The 19619-nt window shown below is 46.8% G+C and overlaps 1 protein-coding gene across 10 annotated transcripts in view; it reads right to left on the reverse strand.

Moving 5' to 3' along the window:
• The window catches only part of B3GNTL1 (UDP-GlcNAc:betaGal beta-1,3-N-acetylglucosaminyltransferase like 1), a 118106-nt gene that overhangs the window by 23749 nt on the left and 74738 nt on the right, over positions 1–19619 (reverse strand). For 9 of the 10 annotated variants that reach the window (XM_068531375.1, XM_068531373.1, XM_068531378.1 and 6 more), the window contains one exon: positions 3411–3506. The exons of the other annotated variant lie outside the window; for it this stretch is intronic. In XM_068531375.1, the coding sequence (XP_068387476.1) occupies positions 3411–3506 (96 nt within the window). The remainder of the gene's footprint in view (positions 1–3410; positions 3507–19619) is intronic. 10 annotated transcript variants of the gene reach the window in all.

The following is a 19619-nucleotide window of genomic DNA, read 5'->3' on the forward strand; positions in this document are numbered from 1 at the left end:
GGATTAGGACCCTGTGGGACAAAAGGAAACAAAGAAGGAGAGACACACCCTCCTCCCCTCCCTGCCCTCAACACCCGCTGCACTTCCCTGGGGTGACAGAGGGGGCGACCCTGAGGTAGGAATCCCATGAACCGTGGCTATACAAAGCCCGTGTGAGAAGAAACAGAAAATGAACACTTCCGTGGACAGCAATTCACCCCAAATAACAACAACAACAAAAACCATGAAGGAGAAAAAACCCTGTGAATAACCCTCCAAGTGAAATCACACGTCCTCCACAAGGCTTGAGAATGAGGAGACCCGTCTTGAATCAGAAATTCAATAACTAACAAAGCTGGACCCCTGCAAAAAGAAGGACAGACATGAGAAGGGAGGAGGAGGATTAGCCTGGGCTGGGGAGGCCAGGGCGGCGTGACTGCACGTGGGCTTCTCTGGGGGGTGAAACTGTTGTGTAACATCAGATGGTGGTGATGGTTGTGCATCCCTGTGAATTTGCTAAAATTCACCAAACTGCACATTTTAGTAGGTGAATCGTATGTATGTGAATTATATCCCAATAAACCTTTTAAATAGAAGAGGGTTGACTGAACTCAAAAAAGAAATAGAAGAAAAAGACAAAATTATATGAGAAACGAAGACTAAATTAGAAAGTCCTCCAGGGAAAACAGATCTGAATAAAAATTTAATAAGGGACACTGAAGAAATGTAGGAAAATAAACAAGAAAATGAAAATTAAATAACAAAATAAGTAACGAGGGTTAAGAGAAAGTTGTTGAAATGGAAGACAGTCAAAGAAAATCTAGCCAATGTATAATGAGTTTTTGAAACAGAAAATCACAACAATGGCAGACAGCTGAAACTTAAAACTATAACCCAAACAAGAGATAAAAGCAGACCTGGTTCCACACATTGGAACCAGGTCCCCATTAAGACCAATCCCAGTGAAACCATGAGTCTTTTAACAAGGGAGGAATTCTCAGAGCCTCCAGGAAAAGGTCAAGCACCTTACAAAGCCGAGCGAATCGAAGGAGCGTCAGGCAAAGCAAGGCAACAGGGAGCTGTGTTGTCAAGACATGCAAGGGAAGGTGTGACTCAGGGTTTTCTGTCCAGCCCATACCTCCTTCACATGTCCAGAACCACAGGTCTGAATGTGCAGGAACTCAAGGAACGCGGAGGCCCGGACAGCCTGACATGTGAGGCTGAGTCCAGGGACACAGACGGGCGGCTGGGGACTCAGCGCGCGGGGTTGCCTTCTGACGAGAGCGGAAATCACGCAACAAAATAGGAGGAGAAAGGAAAGAGGGAACAGGGTGATCTCCTGGCTGCTGTTCGGGCAATAGGTGGGAGTCAAAATACCTTCAAAAACCGAAAAAAAAAGCCAACCAGGAAAGGTTTGGGACCAAGGGCACTTAAAGAGAGATAAATACAGAGATGACAAAATACAAACCTTCTTTGATACCGAGAGAGGTTTTTAATGCACAAGAGAAGGTGCCGACTTCTGGCTCTGGGTGGCTGAGTGGCCAACCTCTACGGCATCTGTGAGCCCCATGCCCAGAGTGGGAAGCCCCGGGGCGGGGAGATAAAACCCACAAAACAGGGGTGGAAGCCCCAGCCTCGCTGCTCTGACGTCCTCAGGATAGACTCTGGGACGAGCACAAGTGGGAGCGAGAGGAAATCCCAGAACGCTGAGACCCAGCGTGGGAGAAAATGCCCACAAGCAAGTATCTGACCAAGCGCACCAACGACTCAACAGTAAGAAGACACCCCACTGAAAACTGGGCAAAAGATTTGGACGCTTCATAAAATAACATACAAGTAGCCAATCGGCGCATGAAAAATTGCTCAACGTCATAAGTCATCTCAGAAATGCAAATTAAAATACAACAAGAAACCACAGAACTGCAATCAGAATGGCTAAAATGCAAAGGAGCCTGGGGTACACCTTCTGGAGAGGGCTAAAATGCAAAGGAGCCTGGGGTACACCCTCTGGAGAGGGGGGGACAGCTCATAACTCCCACAGCTACTCTGAGCCTGGGGATCCTTCCAACAGATGCAAAAGCACTTCTGCCAAGTGTCTGCTGTGCTGGGTGGCAGCTCTTCTGAGCAGCCACGACCCCCCTCCAGGCCGTTCCCCCTCCAGGACTTTCTCACCCAGGCCAGACCGGCCCTCAGAAGAGCCCTGTTCTGAACCAACAAACACCATTTTTGTCACTTTCCTTTTTGTTTAAGGGCCTGAAACGGTTGCCTCCTGGGGACATCCAGACCCCTCAGCTGGATGCTGAGGGCGCCAGATGGCGCCCTCCTCCAAATCTCCGACTCCCCTCCCCCACCTTGCCTCTGCGAGTGCATCTTCCCAATTTAAAGCCTGTGCACCTTGCAGGTTCCAGCTCATGGCCGCCGTGTCCACGACCGCTCAGCCACCCTCACCCCCGAGTCTCGCCACCATCCTGCTCTGCGTCCTTTAGCACCTCGACTGTCCCGGCTGCTTCGGTTCCCTGCCCTTCTCTCCATGGGCGAGAACTGCAGCCTCTTGGACCTGGAGAATCAGCTGAGGACCAGTCCCCAAACCTCAGTCCAGCCCTCAGGGCACTATGCTCCCCTCGAGCCCCTGGTCTGTAAACGTGAGACCAGCACTGCTCCTGGAGGGCACGTCTGGGCGGCCATGAGGGACCGTCCGGCCAGGGTCCCAGTGCAGGGGGCAGTTGGGGAGCCAGCCTCTCCCTCCAAAATGAGACTGTGTGCGTGACGGGCAGGGGGGCGGGCAGAGGAATGCCGGGTAGGATCAGGGAGGGGATTGGCTCCAAGCCAAGGCTCCACGTGGCCCCTGTGCAGTCAGTGAAGGTCCCCCCGAAGCGGAGAGGAGAGTCAGAGCAGGCAGGACCGTGGCCAAGGTCCTGGGGCAGACGGTGAGCCTGGGCCTGAGTTATCCCCACCTTCCGGCCTGACGGGCCTTAACATGCCTGGCCCACCCTTTCCACCACAAGTACCAGAACTCGTGATCTCAAAGCCAATTTAAGGGGAGAGGGGGTTAAGGGAAAATAAACTAACCCTAAGATTTACCTTCTGGTCGGTGTCGGAGCGCTCACTCTTAAGACTGTCGGGGTGGGAGGGGAGCAGGTCAGTGTCGCGTCCCCACTTCTGGGCCGGAGCCCGGAGACCAGCGTGCCGGGTGGGTGTGAGCCAGGAGCGGACGCCCAGCACCCACAGCCTTCACACAGAAATCCCCTGCTTCCCGCACAACACAGGCCGAGTGGTACCCCGGCCGCGCCCTGGGAGGCTCAGCACGCGCGGCCCAGGAAGCAGGAAGCGCTGCAAAGGCCCTCACGGGTCGGGGAGGTGGGGGGGACGGCGGCCCAGCCCAGCCCAGCCCAGCCCAGCCCAGAGGAGGAATCTACGGGGCCCGCACTTACCCGCCCGCCCTCGTCAAATGGGCCCACGTGGGAGAACCAGGCTCGGGAGCAGAACCAGGTGGGCATGATCACGGTGGGGCCATTGGAGGTGAACACCTGGAAGCAATCAGTGTGGACACAGTTAACAGAGAAGAACGGCTCACCACACAGCCCACAGGTTATTTCCCACAAAGTCGCTCAGAAAGTGACAAGCAAACGTGCACAGCCCTTCCCTGTCGGGACAAAGGTTCAAGGGGCTTTAGAGCCAGGTCAGTGGTGTCCAGCTCCCAAGGCTGACACATGGGCTCAAGCTCCCCCACCAGGTCCCGTTCTGCGGCTGACGCTCACCACCCAGGTTCTCGGGGGGCGTGCTCTAATCACTGGTTGAGCGAGCCGACGAAAGCAAGCATCTAAAATGAAGAGGGGTGACAAGGCATTGCACGGCCACCACGTGGGGGTCTGTTCACCACGTCCAGCACGATTGGTGGACAGCTGGGCTTGAGGGCTCTGCAGTCTTACTTTATTTCTACTATGTTATAAAATCTGTGCTTGCACCATTGACTCTGTGAGAACCTGGCGGACGTTCGGTCCGTCCTGGACCCGAATCACTGACAGCGAGAGGCTGTGAGCGCGCTGCGGGGACAGGGAGCCAGAGGCCGGAAGCTGAGCTGGAACAGAGCAGGATGGACAGACCCACATCCCTCCGTGCCTGGGATGTTTCTTCCGTATTTGGACGTGGCTTGTGCACGTCCAGCAGCAAACGGTCACTCAGGACAGGTCGCCCCTCGCATGCAGCCCACACCCGCCAAGCTCGCTCAGCCCTGAGCAAGCATCTCTTCAGCACTTTTGCTTCAAGATGATTCCACCACCAGCTCACTCAGCGCCCCAAGTGGCTTCTGCGTCTGAGCCACAGGTGTGACCTGAGCCGGAGTTTTGCTGTGAGCGGTGCAACCTCGATCACACAGGTCACTGGGCTTTTTTGAAGCCGGGGAACATTAACGAGGGTGAGGTCCAAACATTTATCACCATTTTACACAAAACAAAGCCGGGTTGTAGTGGTTACACAAATATGTACACATGTGCTAAAACTCACAAAACTGTACACCAAAAAGGAAAAGAGTTCATTTTACTTTAATTTTTCTTAAACATTTTTTATTTAAATGGTTTTTCCAGGCTTAATGATGCCTCGGAGGGGACATCTGTGTAAAAAAAAATCAGAGGCACACACATTCCTAACCACATAGATACATACAGACACATGCACAGACACACACAGAGACACGTGGACACACAGACACACACACACAGAGCAGCCGGCCACCTCTCCAGACCGTCACACTGTCCAACGTGAAGACTGACCAGAGGAGACAGGGCTGCCAAGGGGATACCAGCTTTGCAGCTGCCTCTATGCGCTGGGGCCTCCAGAGCAGTGAGCCCCGAAGGGCCCCCCAGAAGTCCCCGCCTCTCGACTTCTCTGCTCGCTCTGGAGCCTCACCGACCACAAATGTGGGGAAACACATTTGTGGAATTTTCTCTCTGGCGACACAGGGAAGAAACGAGGCTGGAGTGGTGACGAGGACGTTGGTGATTGACGTGGGTGCTGCTCGAAGGCACAATGGGGTCCCTCACACCCCTCCGCGAGGTTAGGAAGTGGAGCAGCTACTTACGTGCGGGTTCCGAGTTTTCAATGTGGTTTCCAGCAAGACAGAACTTGTGAGGGTCTTAACAACCCTTCTAGAAGTTTGCCAGTCATCAGTTCTAGTCACCACTTAAACTGAATTATGTGCACGTGAACGAATCCCATGTTTTAACCTGGTGTGTGAAGTGTAGCGTGTAGGGGGCCCAGCGGGCAGTGAGTCCCTCGGCCGCCCTCTGTACACAGGTGCTGCTGTCTGTCCCCTCGAGGCTGCCACTGGGTCCCCCTTCCTCATCCTGCGGCACAGCAGGGGGCCCAGGTCCTGTCCAGACTGGCCACCGACTAGCTGGCCGGGGGACGCCGTGGGGCCCTCGGGAGAAAGTGGCCTAGGCTTAATGAGCGTATCCCACCTCTAAAATCCCAGAGACTCATTACAAGAAATCTTGACCAAAACTGTCTTAGAAGAAAACCAACCTTTCTTCCACGAATGGCCCGTTTGGGTCGCTCACTGCACTCACATCACGTGTCCAAGTGGCCAGGGCAGACCTCCTGTCCCCCACATGTGAAACATGGCCAGGCCCCAGCGTCGGGCAGGTCAGCAGGACTCCAGGGCCAGTTCCCTGGCATGGTCACGATTCTGCCTCCACTGCCCCACAGGCTCAGGCCAGTCCAGGCAGCCCACCGAGGGGCCGAGAGTGGCTCCTGGCTTCTCTGGGATTTGCCCTGCCGGCAGCCGCTACCCCTGGCCTGGGCCACGGAGGTTCTGCCAACAACAACTAGAGACCAGAACACAGGGCTCTCTCCCTTGACACTCGGGGGGCATGAAGGATCTGGGCACCAGGCTCCCTTTCCTCCCCTCGGCTGCACTGCCCACGCTGACGTCTGGGCCAGGGTCCGAGGCAGGGAGGGAGAAGGACGGCAGCCCCCAGGAGGGAAGGGGTCCCCCGGGAGCTCCAAACACCCTGCCTCTCTTGGCCCCAGGCTCCGGGCACAGAGCCTTCAACCCCGACAAGCCCCTTGCACACGCACACACACGGACACACACACCCCACTCCCACTGCCCTGGGCAGGCGGCCCCGAGGGCTAGCCCACCACCTGCTAGAGGGACGTGCGGGAATTGATGACCCCGGGTACTTAAGTCGGCTCACTTCCACTCTGATCAGGGGCACAGGGCAGGGGATGCCCACACCCTCCTCAGCCCAGCACACGAGCTCCCACACCCAGCGGCGCTGCAGCCTCAGAGGGCGGGGGCGGCTCGGGCAAAGCCCCCGGAGGAGGTCTGAGGTCCCCACGCGGGGCTGGCTACAGCCACCCCCACCCCCACCCACGCCTGCGAGCACGGGCACCACGTCTGGCCGCGTTGGCTTTGTCACGTGACCACCGTGTGCTCCTACCACCCACTGATTCTAACGACCGACACACACTCTCAGCCCCCAGGCCTCCGAGCAGAATGTTTGGTTAATACACACGGGCTCGGCTCACCTGTGAGGCTTCATTCTGCCGGCGCTGCTGAGATGGACACCGCGGATGGTGGCTCACGCCACAGCTCAGGGTCTGGTCTGGTGGGGCCTCTTCCTAGCCTGCAGGCGGCCTTCTTCCCATGTCCCCACGTGGCAGCGAGAGCTCCAGCGTCTGTGCTACTCAGCTCATCACAGGGCCCCACCCTCACGGCCTCAGCTGACCCTAGTGACTCTCAAAGGCCCCGCCTCCCAATCCCATCACATTGTGGGGTCAGGGCTTCGATACAGGAATGGGGGACACAGACACTCAGCGACCTCCAGCTTTGCTCCGCCCTGACCCCCAGTGTTAGGTGCTCCAGAGCCCTGCTCCACGGACCCTCCCACCCAGCAGCCCATCAGCACTGACCACTCATTCCTAATTGCCCCCAAGCTCCAGACCACAGACCTGGCTGCCCACTGACATCTCCTCTTGGCTGTGTAGGGGGCGACTCAAATGACTTTCTTACAGCTTTGTTGACTATGATTGACATGCAATACACGGTACATATTTAAAGTTTGATGAACGTGACCAGCGTACAAACCCCTGAACCAGCCCCCTCCCCGCTTCCTCGTGCCCCTGTCCGTCCCCCTTGGCGAGCTCCCTGTCTCCCTCCCCAGGCAATTGCTGATTTGCTTTTTTTTTTTTTTTTTTGGCCGAGTGGCTTGCAGGATCTTAGTTCCCCCAACCAGGGATCGAACCCAGGCCCTTGGCAGTGAGAGTGCGCAGTCCTAACCGCTGGACCACCAGGAAATTCCCTGATTTGCTTTCTATCACCAATAAGTTAGCTTGCATTTTCCAGAATTTCACATAAATAGAGTCGCGCGGTAGTGCTCTCTTCTGGTTTCTCACACTCAGTACCACCTGTTCGCTCAAAACTACAGCTGTTTTTCCATTCGCCTATTAGTGGATGCAGGCTGCTCCCAGTTTGTGCTGTGGGCATCTGTGTGTAAGTCTCTGGGTGGAGAGGCTTCCATTTCTCTCAGGTAGACACCCAGGAGGAGGTGGCTGGATGATAAGGCAGTTGTATGGTGAGCTTTAAAAAAAAATTGCTAAATTGTTCTCCATAGTGGTTGGATCATTTGCATTCCCACCAGCAGTGTGTGAGATCCCATTGCTCCACTTCCTCACAAACACTTGGGATGGCCAGCCTTTACACTCTAGACGTGCTAATAGGTGTGCTGTGGTATCTCATTGTGGACTTAACATTTTGCTAATGGTTAATGATGCTGAACTAATTTACCATCCAAATACCTTATTTGATGAAGCATCTATTCAAATCATTGGCCCATTTTTTATTGGGATGTTTGTTTTCTTATCACTGAGTCTTGAGAGTCCTACAGAGGTCTGGGCACAAGTCCTTTATCAGATATTATTTGTAAATATTTTCTCCCATTCCCCTGGCCTGTCTTTTCATTTTCTTAACAATGTCTTTCGGGACTTCCCTGGTGGCACAGTGGTTAAGAATCCGCCTGCCAACACAGGGGACACAGGTTCAAGCCCTGCTCCGGGAAGATCCCACATGCCATGGAGCAACTAAGCCCATGTGCCACAACTACTGAGCCCGCATGCCACAACTACTGAAGCCTGTGCACCTAGAGCCCGTGCTCCGCAACAAGAGAAGCCACCGCAATGAGAAGCCCACGCACTGCAACAAAGAGTAGGCCCTGCTCTCCACAACTAGAGAAAGCTTGCGTGCAGCAGCGAAGACCCAATGCAGCCAAAAATAAATAAATAATTAAAAAACAAAACAAAACAAAAAAATGTCTTTCAAAGAAGTTTGTAATTTTTTTTTGATAGGTAAGAGGTGAATTTAGAGAGAAACACACTCCACAGACAGAGTGTGGGCCACCTCAGAAGGTGAGAGAGGCACCAGGGTGTGGGGTTGTCAGTTTTTATAGGGGTGGGTAATTTCCTAGGCTAATGAGTGGGAGGAGTATTCCAGCTTTTTTGGGAAGGGGTGGGGATTTCCAGGAATTGGGCCACTGCCCACTTTTTGATCCTTATGGTCAGTCTTGGAACTGTCATGGCCCCTGTGGGTGTGTCATTTAGCTGGCTGATGTGTTACAGTGAGTGTATACTGAGGTTCAAGGTCTAGTGGAAGTCAACTTCTTGGCCATCTTGGACCCATTTGGTTCTAATCAGTTTATGTCATGTCCTTCCTTGGGCTATGTCATTATTTCAAAGGTTGTGTCCTGCCCCCTTCTCTCCTGTTTCATTCCCCACTCAGAGATTTTACTCCCATACTCTTTATGGAAAGCAGAAGGGTGATGGTAAGAAGTTTGTAATGTTGATGAAGTCCAATTTATCCACTTTTTTCTCTTACGAACTGTGATTTTGGTACCTTATCTGAGAACTTTTTTGCCTAACCCAAGGTTGCAAAGATACTTTTCTGTTTTCTTCTAGAAGTTTTATAGTTTTAAGTTCTACATTTAGTTCTAGGGTCCATTTTGAGTTAACTTTCATGTATGGTGTGAGGTTTTAAGGTTCAATTTTATCGCATAAAGGTATCCAAGTTTTTCATCTGTTCAAAGATTATGCTCTTTCTCCACTGAACTGCATTTGCACTTTTATAAAAAAATCGGTTGTCTGTGTCCACACGGGTCAATTCTGGACTCTAGTCTGTTTCTTTGATCTATTTGTCTATCTTTACGCCAACACATATTGTCTGGATTAGCCCTGAAGTCAGGCAGTGCTGGTCCTCTAGCTTTGTTCTTTTTCAGATGAACTTTGGCTTAGAATTCTAAAGCCTTTGTATGTCCAACAAATTTTAGAATGAGTTTGTCAATTTCTATTTAAAAAAAACCCTGCTGTGATATCGACTGGGACCATGATGAACATAGAGATCAGCCTGGGAGGATGGACATCTCAACACTGAGTCCTCTAACCCATGAGCACCGTGTATCTCCCATTCACTTAGGTCTTATTTCATTTCTTGCAGTAATTGTACTAGTTTTCTGTGGTTGCTGTCACAAACTACCACAAACTTAGTGACTTAAAACAATAGTAGTTTATTTTCGTACGGTCTGGAGGGCATAAGTTCTAAATGAGTCTCGCAGTGTGAAACTGGGGTGTCAGCAGGGCCTCCTCCATTCAGAGGCAGGGGGACCATTGTTCCTCGCCTGGTCCAGCTTCTGGAGGCTGCCAGCATCCCTCGCCCTCCCTGGTTCACAGTCCCTCTCCTGTCTTCACAGCCAGCAGCTTGGTGCCTCCTCGTCTTTCTGGGTTAACTCTCCTTTGCCCCCTCTTATAAGGACACTTAGGACGGCATTTAGGTCCCACCTGGATAACCCAGGACAATCTCCCTGTCTCAAAGTCCTCAATCACATCTGCAAAGACCCTTTTTCCATTTAAGGTAACATTTCCAGTGCGCCCACCCCCACCCCCGATGTTTGCAAATGTTTTTGGTGGTTACACCTGGGTGGGGTGGGGGGATGGGAGGAGTACGCCTGGTATCTAATTGGGAAGAGAAATGAAATTTTAACTGTGATGAAACACACTACATCCTCAAGACGCTACAATTAAAAAGACTGACAACACCAAGTGAAAAGCGTACACACTGCAGGAGGGACGGTGAGACAGAACCACTTTGCAAAGCAGCTGAGCAGATGCTCAGACCCTCCGCACGACCAGCCACTCCGCTCCTGGGCACACGCCGCACAAAACTTGTCCACGAATGTTCCAAGCAGCTTTTTGCGCAACAGACAAAAACTGTTTGAACCCAAACATTCATCAACAACGCGTGGCCGGACACTGAGGTGCAGCCGCAGTGGACGTGCCCCAGCAAGTAGATAAGCTGCTGATATGCACGCAACTCAGGTGAGCGTCAGGCAAGAGCAGCCACCACAATTGCATTTGCGTGGGATCCTAAAAATGTGAATTCTAGTCACTGGCGACAGAGATCAGGTCAGTGGTGCCTGTGGCTGAGGTGCAAAGACACAAACTTTAAAAATCTTTAACAAAATCTTTGCTGCCGCCAAGGAAGCTGCCAGCACGAGTGTCCCGAAGCCATCAGTGCAGTTCTGAGACGCGTGACTCCCAGCATCCCAGCATCTGGGTGCTTGGGGGGCGGCGCGGGGCGTCCTGGAGGGTCCGGGAAACCAGGCCTATCGCCGACAAACGCCACAGAAGGGCCCCTGAGGCCCCCTGAACCCAGCATTTTCTAGCAAATACAAAACATCAGTCCCAAGAAACATGCTCCATAACTTCCCCTGACTGTCAGAAAAAAGCTGATTTCACACTGTTATTTGGAAACCATTACAAAGCAAAACTGAGCTTCCTGTTTTCAATGCTTACTTGCCAAAACTCCAGATGTGTTTTCTGGCGAGTGACTCTGCAGCTGCACACCTGATTTCCAGCTGTTTCCCCCGGTTGTGGGACTGACCAGAGAAAACAGACCCAGTCCCCAGGCACACAGGCGCATGAAATGAGGCTATGAGTGTAAAATGCACATCAGATTTTGAAGACTTAGTATGAAAAAAAGAACGTAAAATATCTCGTTGATATTTTCACATTGATCACATGTTGAAAGGATAATAGTCTGTATATATTAGATTAAATAAAATATTATTATAATTAAATTCATCTGCTTTTTTTACCTTTATAGTGTTAACTATTAAAATTTTTAAAATTATATTTTGGCTTGCATTTGTGGCTCGTGTCATATTTCTTTTTTTTTTAATTCAAGTATAGTTGATCCACAATGTTGTGTCAATTTCTGCTGTATCACGTCATATTTCTAAGTATCTGTCCCCAAACAATTCAATCTGTTCTTTAGTGGTACAGACCCATGAAGCAGGAGGAAATGCACAGAAATGGCAAAGGCTAGTTCAGACAACAGGCGGCTCCGGCGAGAAGGAAGGGGTTTAGTCAGCGAAGAGCCAGGCCTTCACCAGAACTGGCTGAGGGTCAGGCCTTGGGTGGGTGTGTACTCCGTGAGCACAAGCCCTCCCTCCTGCACTGCTTACTGCTTTGTCAGGACCGCCAATACTTGGAAATTAAAACAACGTACTTCTAAATTCCCATGGGTCGAAGAGAAAAAAACACAAGAAACTTAGAAAAGATTTTAGGCCAAAAAGAAAGGAACAACACATCAAAATCGTGGAATGCAGTCAGAACAATATTTAGAGAAAATTTTATAGTTTGAAATGCTTATATTAGAAAAGAAGGTCTCAAACCAATGATCTAAGCTTCCACCTTAAAAGAGGAAAAGAGCAAAGTAAACTCAAAGTAAACAGAAGAAAGGACATAATAGATACAAGAGTAGAAATCCATGAAATAGAAAATGAACAATCAAGAATAACCAAAAGCTTATTCTTCAAAAAAAAAAAAAAAAAACACCCAATAATATTGACAAATCTCTAACTTACATATGATCAAAATAAAAGATAAAAGACACAAATGATCAGTATGAGGAATGAAAGAACCTAAGTCACTGTAAAACCTACAGACATTAATAGCATAGTAAAGGAACAGCATTAAGTTTATGCCAATAAATTCAATGACCAGATAAAACAGACAAATTCTCAGCTGCTCCAGCCAAGCAGACCAGGTGCCAGATCTGGGGGAAAGGCACCACAGATACCCCCAGCCCTGGTCCCCAGCCCACCGCAAGCCCAAGAGACTCACCTGCCCACTTAATCCACAAACCGTGACCAATGACAAGTTGTTCTAAGCCGTAAGTTTGGAGTCGCTCGTTAAGCAGCAGTACATAAGTAGAACCAACGTTAAGTGTGTGTTGGGTGGCCTAAGTGGTGGAAATACCACGACCAGAAGGTAAGAGAAGTTAGAAATGCCACAGGCAGCCCTGCCCTGTCCGGGGCTGGTGTGGAGGGAGGGGAGGAAGAGGGTCACCCCCAGAGCTGGGTAGTGGGGCAGAGCACTCAGGGCCGGAGTCCTCTGTAGCTGCCGTTGGGCACCCCCTACGTCCCCAGAAAGGACACGGGGCTGGAGGTGCCTAGGGCCCCACGAACCCCACATCCAGAACGAGGGCTCCCGCGGAGCAGCTGTCAGCCGAGCAGCAAAGGTTTGGGCCTGTTTCCTCCAGTTCTGTGGCTGAGCCATCATAGCAGCGGGACCTGGAGAGCCCTCCACGGGTCAGGCGTGTTGTTCTCAGGCTGCACGCTGGCCCCAAAGGGACAGTCCCCGAGGCCCAGAGCAGGCCTCCCCCGTCCTGCCAGCTCCGGCGCCCGCGTGCTCATCGGTCACTTTGCTGTGTTCTCCGTAGCGTCTCTCCCCACAAGGAGGGGCCTGTGCACCTTCTCATCTGACCTTCAGACTGAACCCAGGGGAACCTCCACGTCCTGGAAACGTTTTCCACTTTCAGTTCCAGCGTTGGGCTGATGGAAGGAATCATTCGAAGTTCCAGAGAGATTTGCCAGCAGCTCTTTCAGAAAAGGCACCAAGGCTTCCAGCATGTGAATATTCAACAGCTGTTGAGGACGCTGCCGGGAAGTGTTCTCACGTGTGGTTAGTTCAAGGAACCCAAGTGTCAGGCCTACACAGACGCACACTTGGTAAAATAAATGTTTGTTACGAGACAGCACGCTGGCCTGAGATGGTCCACCATCCCGTAGGCCCTGGCAGGAAAGGCCCCAGAAGGGCACTCAGGGTGTCTGAATCACTGAACTTTCTGGAAGTATTGCAGGACAGAGGATCACGGGCTCGGGCACCCCTTCACTCACAAGCCATCACACGAGAACTGGTGACACATGGCCCAGGGACGCCGTCGGATTCATCAACCCTTCTCGCCCACGCTTATGCATCATTATTTTATTTCACTGAGTCGTTCCAGCACCAGGAACCAGGCCCCCCTGCTCTTTCTGAATCTATGGAGGACATGGACGGAGGGTAGATTTAATGCTTCAGTACGATGCTCTTCTCTGGAAGAAAAAGATGACTGCCAGGATTTGGAATCTTGCTCCCAAATGAACTGAATAATACACATTAATAATATTTCAGATAGACCTTAAAATCCCAAATCCTAATCAGAGAGAACAGGAAGAGAAGGCCCACGACCATTCCCGGATATGCAGTCAGTGTGTTCCCCGGGGACTAAAGCACTAAAAAGTAACTTACTGACAGTTACAGAAAGATAGAGAAGATGAAAAGGCAGAGGGCTATGTACCAGATGAAGGAACAAGAAAAAACCCCAGAAAAACAACTAAATGAAGTGGAGATAGGCAACCTTCCAGAAAAAGAATTCAGAATAATGATAGTGAAGATGATCCAGGACCTCGGAATAAGAATGGAGGCAAAGATTGAGAAGATGCAAGAAATGATTAACAAAGACCTAGAAGAATTAAAGAACAAACAAACAGAGATGACCAATACAATAACTGAAATGAAAACTACACTAGAAGGAATCAATAGCAGAATAACTGAGGCAGAAGAACGGATAAGTGACCTGGAAGACAGAATGGTGGAATTCACTGCTGCGAAACAGACTAAAGAAAAAAGAATGAAAAGAAATGAAGACAGCCTAAGAGACCTCTGGGACAACATTAAACGCAACAACATTCGCATTATAGGGGTCCCAGAAGGAGAAGAGAGAGAGAAAGGACCAGAGAAAATATTTGAAGAGATTATAGTCGAAAACTTCCCTAACATGGGAAAGGAAATAGCCACCCAAGTCCAGGAAGCGCAGAGAGTCCCATACAGAATAAACCCAAGGAGAAACACGCCGAGACACATAGTAATCAAAGTGGCAAAAATTAAAGACAAAGAAAAATTATTGAAAGCAGCAAGGGAAAAACGACAAATAACATACAAGGGAACTCCCATAAGGTTAACAGCTGATTTCTCAGCAGAAACTCTGCAAGCCAGAAGGGAGTGGCATGATATACTTAAAGTGATGAAAGGGAAGAACCTACAACCAAGATTACTCTACCCGGCAAGGATCTCATTTAGATTTGATGGAGAAATCAAAAGCTTTACAGACAAGCAAAAGCTAAGAGAATTCAGCACCACCAAACCAGCTCTACAACAAATGCTAAAGGAACTTCTCTAAGTGGGAAACACAAGAGAAGAAAAGGACCTACAAAAACAAACCCAAAACAATCAAGAAAATGGTCATAGGAACATACATATCGATAATTACCTTAAACGTGAATGGATTAAATGCCCCAACCAAAAGACATAGACTGGCTGAATGGACACAAAAACAAGACCCATATATATGCTGTCTACAAGAGACCCACTTTAGACCTAGGGACACATACAGACTGAAAGTGAGGGGATGGAAAAAGATATTCCATGCAAATGGAAATCAAAAGAAAGCTGGAGTAGCTATACTCATATCCGATAAAATAGACTTTAAAATAAAGAATGTTACAAGAGACAAGGAAGGACACTACATAATGATCCAGGGATCAATCCAAGAAGAAGATATAACAATTATAAATATATATGCACCCAACATAGGAGCACCTCAATACATAAGGCAACTGCTAACAGCTATAAAAGAGGAAATCGACAGTAACACAATAATAGTGGGGGACTTTAACACTTCACTTACACCAATGGACAGATCATCCAAAATGAAAATAAATAAGGAAACAGAAGCTTTAAATGACACAATAGACCAGATAGATTTAATTGATATATATAGGACATTCCATCCAAAAACAGCAGATTACACGTTCTTCTCAAGTGCGCACGGAACATTCTCCAGGATAGATCACATCTTGGGTCACAAATCAAGCCTCAGTAAATTTAAGAAAATTGAAATCATATCAAGCATCTTTTCTGACCACAACGCTATGGGATTAGAAATGAATTACAGGGAAAAAAACGTAAAAAAGACAAACACATGGAGGCTAAACAATACGTTACTAAATAACCAAGAGATCACTGAAGAAATCAAAGAGGAAATCAAAAAATACCTAGAGACAAATGACAATGAAAACACGACGACCCAAAACCTATGGGATGCAGCAAAAGCGGCTCTAAGAGGGAAGTTTATAGCTATACAAGCCTACCTAAAGAAACAAGAAAAATCTCAAGTAAACAATCTAACCTTACACCTAAAGAAACTAGAGAAAGAAGAACAAACAAAACCCAAAGTTAGCAGAAGGAAAGAAATCATAAAGATCAGAGCAGAAATAAATGAAATAGAAACAAAGAAAACAATAGCAAAGATCAATAAAACTAAAAGTTGGTTCTTTGAGAAGATAAACAAAATTGATAAGCCATTAGCCAGACTCATCAAGAAAAAGAGGGAGAGGACTCAAATCAATAAAATCAGAAATGAAAAAGGAGAAGTTACAACAGACACCGCAGAAATACAAAGCATCCTAAGAGACTACTACAAGCAACTTTATGCCAATAAAATGGACAACCTGGAAGAAATGGACAAATTCTTAGAAAGGTATAACCTTCCAAGACTGAATCAGGAAGAAATAGAAAATATGAACAGACCAATCACAAGTAATGAAATTGAAACTGTGATTAAAAATCTTCCAACAAACAAAAGTCCAGGACCAGATGGCTTCACAGGTGAATTCTATCAAACATTTAGAGAAGAGCTAACACCCATCCTTCTCAAACTCTTCCAAAAAATTGCAGAGGAAGGAACACTCCCAAACTCATTCTATGAGGCCACCATCACCCTGATACCAAAACCAGACAAAGACACTACAAAAAAAGAAAATTACAGACCAATATCACTGATGAATATAGATGCAAAAATCCTCAACAAAATACTAGCAAACAGAATCCAACAACACATTAAAAGGATCATACACCACGATCAAGTGGGATTTATCCCAGGGATGCAAGGATTCTTCAATATACGCAAATCAATCAATGTGATACACCATATTAACAAATTGAAGAATAAAAACCATATGATCATCTCAATAGATGCAGAAAAAGCTTTTGACAAAATTCAACACCCATTTCTGATAAAAACTCTCCAGAAAGTGGGCATAGAGGGAACCTACCTCAACATAATAAAGGCCATATATGACAAACCCACAGCAAACATCATTCTCAATGGTGAAAAACTGAAAGCATTTCCTCTAAGATCAGGAACGAGACAAGGATGTCCACTCTCACCACTATTATTCAACATAGTTCTGGAAGTCCTAGCCACGGCAATCAGAGAAGAAAAAGAAATAAAAGGAATACAAATTGGAAAAGAAGAAGTAAAACTGTCACTGTTTGCAGATGACATGATACTATACATAGAGAATCCTAAAACTGCCACCAGAAAACTGCTAGAGCTAATTAATGAATATGGTAAAGTTGCAGGATACAAAATTAATGCACAGAAATCTCTTGCATTCCTATACACTAATGATGAAAAATCTGAAAGAGAAATTATGGAAACACTCCCATTTACCATTGCAACAAAAAGAATAAAATACTTAGGAATAAACCTACCTAGGGAGACAAAAGACCTGTATGCAGAAAACTATAAGACACTGATGAAAGAAATTAAAGATGATACCAACAGATGGAGAGATATACCATGTTCTTGGATTGGAAGAATCAACATTGTGAAAATGAGTATATTACCCAAAGCAATCTACAGATTCAATGCAATCCCTATCAAATTACCAATGGCATTTTTTACGGAGCTAGAACAAATCATCTTAAAATTTGTATGGAGACACAAAAGACCCCGAATAGCCAAAGCAGTCTTGAGGCAAAAAAATGGAGCTGGAGGAATCAGACTCCCTGACTTCAGACTCTACTACAAAGCTACAGTAATCAAGACAATATGGTACTGGCACAAAAACAGAAACATAGATCAATGGAACAAGATAGAAAGCCCAGAGATTAACCCACGCACCTATGGTCAACTAATCTATGACAAAGGAGGCAAAGATATACAATGGAGAAAAGACAGTCTCTTCAATAAGTGGTGCTGGGAAAACTGGACAGCTACATGTAAAAGAATGAAATTAGAATACTCCCTAACACCATACACAAAAATAAACTCAAAATGGATTAGAGACCTAAATATAAGACTGGACACTATAAAACTCTTAGAGGAAAACATAGGAAGAACACTCTTTGACATAAATCACAGCAAGATCTTTTTTGATCCACCTCCTAGAGTAATGGAAATAAAAACAAAAATAAACAAGTGGGACCTAATGAAACTTCAAAGCTTTTGCACAGCAAAGGAAACCATAAACAAGACGAAAAGACAACCCTCAGAATGGGAGAAAATATTTGCAAATGAATCAACGGACAAAGGATTAATCTCCAAACTATATAAACAGCTCATTCAGCTCAATATCAAAGAAACAAACACCCCAATCCAAAAATGGGCAGAAGACCTAAATAGACATTTCTCCAAAGAAGACATACAGACGGCCACGAAGCACATGAAAAGATGCTCAACATCACTAATTATTAGAGAAATGCAAATCAAAACTACAATGAGGTATCACCTCACTCCTGTTAGAATGGGCATCATCAGAAAATCTACAAACAACAAATGCTGGAGAGGGTGTGGAGAAAAGGGAACCCTCTTGCACTGTTGGTGGGAATGTAAATTGATACAGCCACTATGGAGAACAATATGGAGGTTCCTTAAAAAACTAAAAATAGAATTACCATATGACCCAGCAATCCCACTACTGGGCATATACCCAGAGAAAACCGTAATTCAAAAAGACACATGCACCCGAATGTTCATTGCAGCACTATTTACAATAGCCAGGTCATGGAAGCAACCTAAATGCCCATCAGCAGACGAATGGATAAAGAAGTTGTGGTACATATATACAATGGAATATTACTCAGCCATAAAAAGGAATGAAACTGATTCATTTGTTGAGACGTGGATGGATCTAGAGACAGTCATACAGAGTGAAGTAAGTCAGAAAGAGAAAAACAAATATCGTATATTATGCATGTATGTGGAACCTAGAAAAATGGTACAGATGAGCCAGTTTGCAGGGCAGAAGTTGAGACACAGATGTAGAGAATGGACATATGGACACCAAGGGGGGAAAACTGCGGTGAGGTGGGGATGGTGGTGTGCTGAATTGGGCGATTGGGATTGACATGTATACACTGATGTGTATAAAATTGATGCCTAATATGAACCTGCAGTATAAAAAAACAAACAAAACAACTAATACTAAACTTTTATTGGGTTATTTGTATGGAAATATGTTAATATAAATGTTTCAGACATTACATGAAATTTCTAAAAATCTTATATTTGTATTTGTATGGAAATATGTATGGAAATATGTTAATATAAATGTTTCAGACATTACATGAAATTTCTAAAAATCTTATATGTTCTGGTATAATGTTATATGTAATAATCCTAGTTATTACTTTAAAATGTATATCTCAGAAATAACTAATTTTCTTGTCAACTGCATTATTATGAACTTTCATCAAATCTTTAACCGTGGTCATTTTTAAGTCTTTTGTCATTTACAGACAGTTCTGGGTGTACTCTGATGATTTTGCAAATATGTTCCTATAAAAGGGTTTCATCTTCAAAAAATTCATGGAAAAGACTCTGACAAGTACAGGTTTCTGGTAACTGACTGTACTGCTGAACTGAATGAATAAGCATTTTCAGAACTCTAATGAAAAACTGATGAACTCATAAAAGTGCTAACAAAAGATCAAGATAAAAGCTGAAAGGGAAAAACAACAAATAACATACAAGGGAATCCCCATAAGGTTAACAGCTGACCTTTCAGCAGAAACTCTGCAAGCCAGAAGGGAGTGGTAAGACATATTTATAGTGATGAAAGGGAAAAACCTACAACCAAGATTACTCTACCCAGCAAGGATCTCATTCAGATTTGACGGAGAAATTAAAACCTTTACAGACAAGCAAAAGCTAAGAGAATTCAGCACCACCAAACCAGCTTTACATACTAAATATTAAAGGAATTTCTCCAGGCAGGAAACACAAGAGAAGGAAAAGACCTACAATAACAAACCCAAAACAATTCAGAAAGTGGTAATAGGAACATACATATTGATAATTACCTTAAATGTAAATGGATTAAATGCTCCAACCAAAAGACATAGACTGGCTGAATGGTTACAAAAACAAGACCCATACATATGCTGTCTACAAGAGACCCACTTCAGACCTAGGAACATATACA

Source organism: Eschrichtius robustus, chromosome 20, assembly GCF_028021215.1.
Source record: "Eschrichtius robustus isolate mEscRob2 chromosome 20, mEscRob2.pri, whole genome shotgun sequence".
NCBI classification, from domain to species: domain Eukaryota; kingdom Metazoa; phylum Chordata; class Mammalia; order Artiodactyla; family Eschrichtiidae; genus Eschrichtius; species Eschrichtius robustus.